Below are 10,000 nucleotides of genomic sequence, written 5' to 3' on the forward strand. Positions count from 1 at the left end.
TTATTATCACTAATAATATTGATATCTCTATTATTATCACTATTGGTGTTGTTCTTAATAGTGCTACCATTATTATCTTTATCATCATTATGATTTTTTAATTACTGTTGTCCTCATCAACGTCATAATCATTATCATTATTATTATTATTACAATTATTATCACCATAACTATCATCATTATGATTTTCATTATCCTCATTATTATTATCATTATTATTATCCTCCTCCTCATTATCATTGTTCCATTATCATCATTATTACTATTATCATTATCATTTTTATAATCATAGCTTTTAATTTCATAATCAATATCAATATCATAGCTTTCATCATCATCATCATCAGCATCATCATTTTCATTACCATAACTATCATCATCAATATCATTACTACATCTGTCACCATTACTACAATTATCATTATCATCACTATCATCATTACTACTATCGCTATTGCCGTAATTACTAGCATCATCAATACTATTTATTTTATTAATATCATTGTCATTATCATCATTTCTATCGATGTTTGCAGTGATAACTTTCCTGTAAATTTAATATCTATTATTATCACTACTGCCTTAATGATTAATATTATCATAATTAGTACTATTACTACTACTACTACTACCCTTGATTTTACCTCTATTACTTCCTGCTGCTATTACAATGACTACAATCATTATAATCATCATCATCGTTTTCATTGTTAATGTTCCTTATCACAAGCAATTTGAAATAAGGAGGGAGGAGATAATCTGGGATTTTAGAAATTTATTGCGATTTTGTTTATCATGTTTTTTATGTATTTTTTATGATTCAAAAGAGTGAAAAGAAAAATCAAATTCAATAAACACACACGAACACGAACACATACACGCACTCTCTCTCTCTCAAAAAAAAAAAAAATACAATGGAGATGGTTATATTGGCTGAGAAGTGTGTTGGGAGGGGGGGGGTAGGGAGGAGAGGAGGGAAGAGGGAAGGGGGTAAGGGAGATGCCATAGTGAGATGGAAATCGTTTTACTCCTTGGAGATGTTACCCCTCCCTCCTTTTCCTCTCCCCCCCCCCCCGCCCCCCCCCCCCCCAACCCAATCCACGCCCACAGACACACACACGCATACAGAACCTCATCCTCTTTGCTCCCCTCCTCTCCCCCTCCCCTTACCCTCCCCTCTATATTTCCTCCATCCCTCCATCTCCCCCTCGCCTCCCCCCCCCACCACCACCACCCCTCCTTCGTCTCTTCCCCCACCCTCCCTGCTTTAAATTTTTCCCAACCCCCTCTTGAGACTGTGCCATTGTCCTGCGTGTAACCCTCCCCCCACCCCACCCCATCTATATTCCCTAATCCCCTACCCCCTCTACCGTGTCCTCTCACCCCCTCCCCTCTCACCCACCGACACCCCCTCCCCTTCTCCAAACCCCCTACCCAGACTCCATCCTACCCCCTCTCCTACGCCCCTCCCCCTTCCCCCTCCCCGGCCCTCAGCACTTCCAAAAGAACCTTGTGTTATCACATTGTGTTTGTTATCATGACAAAGAAGCGTTTATTGTAACCTCCTCAGAGCGACAACACTGGAGTACAGACATAATGGAGCTCAGAGAGGATGAGAGAGAGAGATGGGGTAGGGAGAGAGAGGATGAGAAAGAGAGAGAGAGAGGATAAGTGAGAGAGAGAGAGATGGGGTAGGGAGAGAGAGGATGAGAAAGAGAGAGAGAGAGATGCGAGGAAGGGAGAGAGAGAGGATGAGAAAGAGAGAGAGAGATGGGGTAGGGAGAGAGAGGATGAGAAAGAGAGAGAGAGATGGGGTAGGGAGAGAGAGGATGAGAAAGAGAGAGAGAGATGGGGTAGGGAGAGAGAGAGGATAAGTGAGAGAGAGAGATGGGGTAGGGAGAGAGAGGATAAGTGAGAGAGAGAGAGATGCGAGGAAGGGAGAGAGAGGATAAGTGAGAGAGAGAGAGATGCGAGGAAGGGAGAGAGAGATGGGGGTAGGGAGAGAGAGAGATGAGAAAGAGAGAGAGAGAGAGGATAAGTGATAGAGAGAGAGATGGGGTAGGGAGAGAGAGGATGAGAGAGAGAGATGGTGTAGGGAGAGAGAGGATGAGTGAGAGAGAGAGAGAGGATAAGTGAGAGGATGAGAGAGAGTGATGGGGTAGGGAGAGAGAGATGGGGGTAGGGAGAGAGAGGATAAGTGAGAGAGAGAGAGAGATGCGAGGAAGGGAGAGAGAGAGATGGGGGGAAGGGAGAGAGAAGATGAGAGAGAGAGATGGGGGTAGGGAGAGAGTGAATAAGTGAGAGAGAGAGATGCGAGGAAGGGAGAGAGAGAGAGATGGGGGTAGGGAGAGAGAAATGGGGTAGGGAGAGAGAGGATGAAAGAGAGAGATGAGGGTAGGGAGAGAGTGGATGAGAGAGAAAGAGAGAGATGTGGGTAGGGAGAGAAAGAGATGCGGGTAGGTAAAGAGAAAGAGAGAGAGAAGGGTAGGGAGAGGGAGGGTAAGGAGGGGGGAGAGAGGGAGAAAGGAAGAGAATGAGGGAGAGACGGAATAAGGAACGGAGCGGAGGAAGAGAAGGAGGGGGGGAGGGAGGATGGGGAGGAGGGAGGGTGGAAGAGGAAGAAAGGGAAGGAGAGATAGAGAGAGAAAGAGAAAGACGGTTATCCAAACAGGACCATGACAAAAGGGGGGAGAATGAACAAGTAGATATGAGCGAAATGAGGTGTGGGAAAATGAAAGACACAGAGAGAGGGGGGGGGACAGAAAGGACGAGAAAAAAATGTGATTTGCATTTTGTTAATATAAGTTGAAATTTCTGGTATAAAGATACATTTTCAGCATGTGTGTGTGTGTGTGTGTGTGTGTGTGTGTGTATGTGTGTGTGTGTTTGTCTGTGCGTGTGTCTGTGTGTATGTATGTGTCTGTGCACGCGCGTGTCACACACATACCAACACGATAGAAACACACAAATCCACAAATATTTACACCGACACCCTCTCACGGAACAATGGGTATACGTCACTCGCATACATACTATTCCTGTAACCTCTATGAAAACACTCAACAAATGCAAGAGCGTGATAGTGCTTCATATCCAGTTTTTAATAGAGTGAAGAAAAGGGCGGTTACACATGAACGATCGTCTTAATACGGGCGGAACATGCTATCCCTTCCTCAGCTCAGGAATATTAATTGCAACCATTGCTTATATACATTAGCGTCCTGTTGTTTTCTCTCCTTTGTTGTAATTTAACTCGGGATTCCTTCTTCGCATTCCTTATCTTATGTTGATTCATACCTTATCACTCTTGCATCATAAACATGTTTTGTTATTCTTACCCGTTTTGGGGGGAAAGTGATAACGAAACTAAGCATGGTCTTCTATTACATTTAAAAGACTATGTTCTTGTTTTTTTTTTTTTTTTTTTTTTTTTTTTTTTAATTCTGAAGACCATCGCCTCTGCATTATGTACTCTATATGTCCTTCTAGATTGTCTAAGGCGACCATTCAGCGGTCGTAGGGAAGCGTGTTCGTAAGACCCATTTAGCGGAATACATGGTGCTAAAATACGTGGGACAGTCGTCTAAATACGGTTCCTTCCCAGTACCTAGCCATTACCCTCAGTGCTTCTCTTTCTATCTATATTTTGACAGGACTTCGATATACCTTTTGGTCTCTTTCTTTCTCTCTCTCTCTCTCTCTCTCTCTTTCTCTCTCTCTCTCTCTCTCTCTCTCTCTCTCTCTCTCTCTCTCTCTCTCTTACTCTCTCTCTCTCTTTATCTATTTATCTATTGATCTATCTACCTATCTATATTTTCATCTACCTCACTGTCTCTGTCCATCTGTCTCTGTACCTCTGTTTGTCTTTCTCTCTCTTTATCCGAGTGCGACCTAATAGGGAAAAACAGTTTGATGGTAAACGGTATAGCTGACAGAGGAGGTGGAAAAGGGGGGAGGGGAAGCAGGAGGAGAGAGAGAAAATAGAGGGGAAGAGAGAATAGAGAGGGGAGGGTGGAGGAGATAGGGGCGGGGAGACAAAAGAGGGGAAGAGAAAGGGAGGTAGCAAGAGGAGGAATCAGGTGTTTCATATTCCATCGTAAATCGCCGAACACAGCCCCTAGTAATAGTGTACAAATTAAACAGTACAGGTGGTTCGCCGGGAATCCCCAAGGGACATGGAAAAAACAAAAGCAGGTATTGAGCGTCTCGACCGGAAAATGACACCGAGAGAGGGCAGCACCTGAATCCTGCATAAAAAGATAAATTCTGGATAGAGTTCCTTTCCTTTTTCCTTTCTTGTGCCTTGCAATATTTGTGTTTTGATTGTTAAGGGATTTTTTTAGATGGTAGAATTCTTATTATCAATTGCTTTTGGGTTTTACTAACGGATGGTCAAATGACTAGAGACGTAAGCTGAATTGGTCAACAAGGACAGCAGTAACAGCAAAATATCAATAAAACTTCAACTGCAACTACTATTACTATTAATGATTTTAATGATGACAAGCATAGTAATAATAATCATTAGTTCCAACAAAAATAAAGACCCCATTGGTGAAATATATATATATATATATATATATATATATATATATATATATATATATAATCATAAAATTACAAAAAAAATGACACTTCCAACAACAGAAACTCTCATAGAACGAACGAAAATAAAAACTCTCTTTTCACTTTCTTTTTCCTTTCCTTTCCACAAACACACCACATTCCCAACACACCATAATCATCATACTTTTCGGCTGAATCAACAGAAGACTTGCTAGTTCATCGTCAAAAATATAACACGTAAGAACAGGGCAGTAGTGAATAAGATACATGTTCTAACGGACTTGTTCCCTTGTGTAACAGCGACTGAGATACTTATCCTTGTGTTGAATCGATATTTGTGTTTGGCTTTTGTTTTTTGTTGTTGTTGTTGTTGGTATCATGGGTGTTAAAGATTTGTTATCATTATGAATATCATTATCATCATTATCGTTATCATCATTGTTATTGCTATCATTTTTATTATTATCATCGTTATCATTCTTGTTATTGTTATTACTCTTGTTTTTTGCTGTTGATATCATCGTCGTTATCATTATCATAAGTATCATCATTACATCATTATTATTGTTAACATTGATATCCTCATTATAGTCATTATCTTTATTGTTAATATCATTTCCATTATCATTATTGTTATCATCATAATTACTGGTTTTATCATCATTATCATTATGGTCATTGTTATGTCCAATATCAACATAATTACTATTATCATCATTAGGATCATTATGATTATTGTTAATATTCTTATCATAATTCACTATTATCATTAACATCGCGCCTCCTGCATATCTGCGACCAATCATAATCACGTTTCTCGTTGTAAATAAGACGGGCGAGTTAATACGAAGAATTGATTGGCTGAATGGGAGAGGCTAGGAGGGGGCGGGGCTAATTTCGCCTGACTTTGTTCCGGATACTATATCGCCTTTATTATATATAATCATGATCATCATTTTGTCTGATAAAATAATCCATTGTTCTACCAATCTCCCCCCTATTTCCTAATCAAACCTGGCCATTAAATCAAGATAAATTTTACTAAAAAAAAAAAAAAAAAAAAAAAAAAAACTATGAACATTCTTTCTATACTGAGGATGATATGACATATCAAAACATATCGCAATACGTTAAACCATACTGAAATGTTACACAGTATACTGAACACGAACAAATAATATAGATTTTTTTATGGGGTTCAACGAATCCTGCAGAAAATGTCACGGTCAGTATATGATGGGAAAAAAACTGATTTATATCCTCTATATGAACTAAAAATAGCAACAGAAAAAAATAACTACATTACTGCGATTAAACGACATTTTTTAGAAATATGATATTCCCTTCACCAGTAAATGTGATATATTAGAAATAAACGCCATTTTTTTTTTTTTTTTTCTTTTTTTTTTTTTTTTTCTTTTTTTTTGATACCGCAATATATCAAACTAACCGTTCCCTGTTTGTTTTAATTTGATTTTCTACTTTTAATGGTTGAACTACATATTCCTTTGTGCATATTGATATGTATAGATATGTATATGCATATGAATGAGTATACACGCTAATGAACATACACGTATGAGAGTGCGCTTGTCTGTTTATGTGTGTGTGTTTGTTTGTGTGAGTGTGTCTGTCTCTGTCCGTCTCTCTGTCTGTCTGTCCATCTGTCTGTCTGTCCGTCTGTCTGTCTCTCTGTCTAGTTTGGTCTTTGCACAATATTTTGTTGATGGTAGGTTTTACGTCTATAACAAATACCACTGTCATGTTCAGCTGTGCTTTCTCTCTCTCTCTCTCTCTCTCTCTCTCTCTCTCTCTCTCTCTCTCTCTCTCTCTCTCTCTCTCTCTCTCCCTCTCTCTTTCTCTCTCTCTTTCTCTCTCTCTCTTCCTCGTCTTTCGCCTCTTATTCTTGCTCTTTCTCTTTCTGTCCTTCGATCACTCTCTCCATATCTATCTATTTATCTTTCTTCATCTTTCTCTGTCTTTATATAAACCCATATATCTATCAGTAAAATCATCCGAAAATAATTAAACAATTTGTTCCAATTCTCTTCATCTCTCTCTCTCCTTTCCTTCATCTCCCTCCCTAATCCTTCATCTCACCCTCTTACACCCTATTCTTTCCTATTACCATCCCCCCCCCTTTTCCCCCCCGTCTCTTCCTTTCCTCTATCACCTCCTTCCCCTACTCCCTATTCTTTCACTATTCCCCCATCACATGTCCCTTCTCTCCTCTATCATCACTTCTTCGCCTCCCTCCCTTTTCTTTCACCTCTTCCCCTTTCTTCCTCTGTCCATTTCTACCTCCTTATTCCTTTACTTCTTCCCCTCCCTTCATCCCTTCCCCCCTCTCTTTTCTTTCACATCTTCCCCTTCCTCCCTTTCCTTTCACCTCTTCCCCTCCCTTCCTCTGTCCCTCTCTCCCTAGCTAATCCTTCACTTCTTCCCCTCCCTCCCTTTTCCTTCATCTCCCTTTTCTCCTTCTCCTCTTCCCCTATTCCCTCCTTGTCCTCTCTCCCTAGCTAATCCTTCACTTCTTCCCCTCCCTCCCTTTTCTTTCATCTCTTCCCCTACTATTTCAGCATTAGGATCATTATGATTAGTGGTTAATATTCTTATCATAATTCACTATTATCATTAACATCGCGCCTCCTGCATATCTGCGACCAATCATAATCACGTTTCTCGTTGTAAATAAGACGGGCGAGTTAATACGAAGAATTGATTGGCTGAATGGGAGAGGCTAGGAGGGGGCGGGGCTAATTTCGCCTGACTTTGTTCGGATATCTATAATCGCCTTTAAACATGTATAATCATGATCATCATTTTGTCTGATAAAATAATCCATTTTTCTACCAATCTCCACCTCCCCCCTATTTCCTAATCAAACCTGGCCATTAAATCAAGATAAATTTTACTAAAAAAAAAAAAAAAAAAAAAAAAAAACTATGAACATTCTTTCTATACTGAGGATGATATAATATATCAAAACATATCGCAATACGTTAAACCATACTGAAATGTTACACAGTATACTGAACACGAACAAATAATATAGATTTTTTTATGGGGTTCAACGAATCCTGCAGAAAATGTCACGGTCAGTATATGATGGGAAAAAAACTGATTTATATCCTCTATATGAACTAAAAATAGCAACAGAAAAAAATAACTACATTACTGCGATTAAACGACATTTTTTAGAAATATGATATTCCCTTCACCAGTAAATGTGATATATTAGAAATAAACGCCATTTTTTTTTTTTTTTTCTTTTTTTTTTTTTTTTTCTTTTTTTTTGATACCGCAATATATCAAACTAACACAAGGGCTCCGTCTCCACGTGTTCGCCCCTTCCGTTCCCTGTTTGTTTTAATTTGATTTTCTACTTTTAATGGTTGAACTACATATTCCTTTGTGCATATTGATATGTATAGATATGTATATGCATATGAATGAGTATACACGCTAATGAACATACACGTATGAGAGTGCGCTTGTCTGTTTATGTGTGTGTGTTTGTTTGTGTGAGTGTGTCTGTCTCTGTCCGTCTCTCTGTCTGTCTGTCCGTCTGTCTGTCTGTCTGTCTCTCTGTCTAGTTTGTTCTTTGCACAATATTTTGTTGATTGTAGGTTTTACGTCTATAACAAATACCACTGTCATGTTCAGCTGTGCTTTCTCTCTCTCTCTCTCTCTCTCCTGGCCCTCCTCTCTCTTCTGCTCTCCTCTCTCTCTTCCTTCATTCTCTCAGCCAGTTCATCTCTCACCTCCTTGTCCTCTCTACCCCTCGTTCGCTCTCCGCACCCTCTCCTCTCTCTCCCCTCTTCGTCTCCTACCCATCTCCCCCCTCACATTCTCCTTCACCCTCTCACCACCTCCAGCCCCGCTTCCATCAACCCTCCCTCCCTCTCCTCTCTCGTCCCCTCTGGTCTCCCCACTCTTCTCTTTCCCTCCCTCCACCATCTTCCCATCTCACTTCTTCCACTAACAATTCCTCCACGTCCCGTCCACCCTCTTCAGGTCGTTCCCCTTCCCCCCCCTCTTTATTGCACCCCTTCTCCCGTAACACCACTCTCTTTCCCCCTCTCACCTCGACTTTCCCCCGCTCTTATTCTTGCTCCAGATTATGTTTTTTTTTTTCCCTATTCTCCTCCCTTTTTAACTTTTCCCCCCCCCCACCTTTTCCTCTTTCTCTCCCCTGTTTTTACCTTCGATCACTCTCTCTGTATCTGTCTATTTATCTTTCTTCATCTTTCTCTGTCTTTATATTAACCTATATATCTATCAGTAAAATCATCCGAAAATAATTAAACAATTTGTTCCAATTCTCTTCATCTCTCTCTCTCCTTTCCTTCATCTCCCTCCCTATTCCTTCACCTCACCCCCTCCCTTACTCCCTTTTCTTTCACCTCTTCCCCTTCCTTCCCCCCTCTCTTTTCTTTCACATCTTCCCCTTCCTCCCTTTTCTTTCACCTCTTCCTCCTCTCCCTCCCTTCCACTCTGACCATCACTCCCTAACCAATTCCTTCACTTCTCTTTTCTTGACGCGCTTCCTCCCTCCCTTTTTTCCCCCCCCCCTTTCAACCTCTTCCCCCTTTCTCCTTCCTCCTGTCCATTTTCTAAAAACCTCCTTATTCCTTTACTTCTTCCCTACCCCCCCGTAAGGCCCCCCCTACACCCTCCCTTCATCCCTCCCCCCCCCCCCGCTCTTTTCCCCTTTTCACATCTTTCTTCCCCCTTCCTCCCTCAGCATCCCTCCCATTTCCTTTCAAAACCTCTTTAAATTTTCCCCTCCCTTCCTCTGTCCCTCTCTCCCTAACTATTCCTTCACTTCTTCCCCTCCCTCCCTTTTCTTTCACCTCTTCCCCTCCCTTCCTCTGTCCCTCTCTCCCTAACTATTCCATCACTTCTTCCCCTCCCTCCCTTTTCTTTCACCTCTTCCCCTCCCTTCCTCCGCCCCTCTCTCCCTAACTATTCATTCACTTCTTCCCCTCCCTCCCTTCCTCTGTCTTCCTCTCCCTAACTATTCCTTCACTTCTTACCCTCCCTCCCTCTGCCCCTCTCCCCCTAACTATTCCTTCACACTTTCCCTTCCCCCCCCTCCTCCCTCCCCTCAACCACCTTCCCCTCCACCCCCCCCCACTACTTTTACTTCCCCCCCCACTTTTTTTTCCCCCTTTATCCACCCCCACCCCCCACTCACCCCCTCTATTTCCCCTATCCCCCTTCTCTTTCTCCATTACTGATTCTCTATCCTAATCCCCCTTTTCTCCTCCTTCCCCCTCCTTCTTCCCCTCCCTCCCTTTTCTTTCACCTCTTCCCCTTTCTTCCTTCTCTCCTTCACTCACCAACTATTGCCGCATGTCCTCTGTTCAAGACGTCGGGGTCTCTTTCCATCACTTTCGTTTCGTCCAAACCCACAGGGTCGTAGACGGCT

The 10,000-nt window shown here is 41.5% G+C and overlaps 1 protein-coding gene across 1 annotated transcript in view; it reads right to left on the bottom strand.

Moving 5' to 3' along the window:
• LOC147466778 (uncharacterized) overlaps positions 1–10,000 on the bottom strand; it is a 38,792-nt gene that overhangs the window by 13,009 nt on the left and 15,783 nt on the right. Inside the window, exon 5 of the mRNA XM_086534419.1 lies at positions 9,912–10,000. This exon is cut by the window's right edge and continues 59 nt beyond it. Within this exon, the coding sequence (XP_086390545.1) occupies positions 9,912–10,000 (89 nt within the window). The remainder of the gene's footprint in view (positions 1–9,911) is intronic.

The sequence above is a fragment of the Penaeus japonicus genome, unplaced genomic scaffold (genome assembly GCF_977035675.1).
Source record: "Penaeus japonicus unplaced genomic scaffold, GWHDUDI00000001_assembly GWHDUDI00000041, whole genome shotgun sequence".
NCBI lineage: Eukaryota > Metazoa > Arthropoda > Malacostraca > Decapoda > Penaeidae > Penaeus > Penaeus japonicus.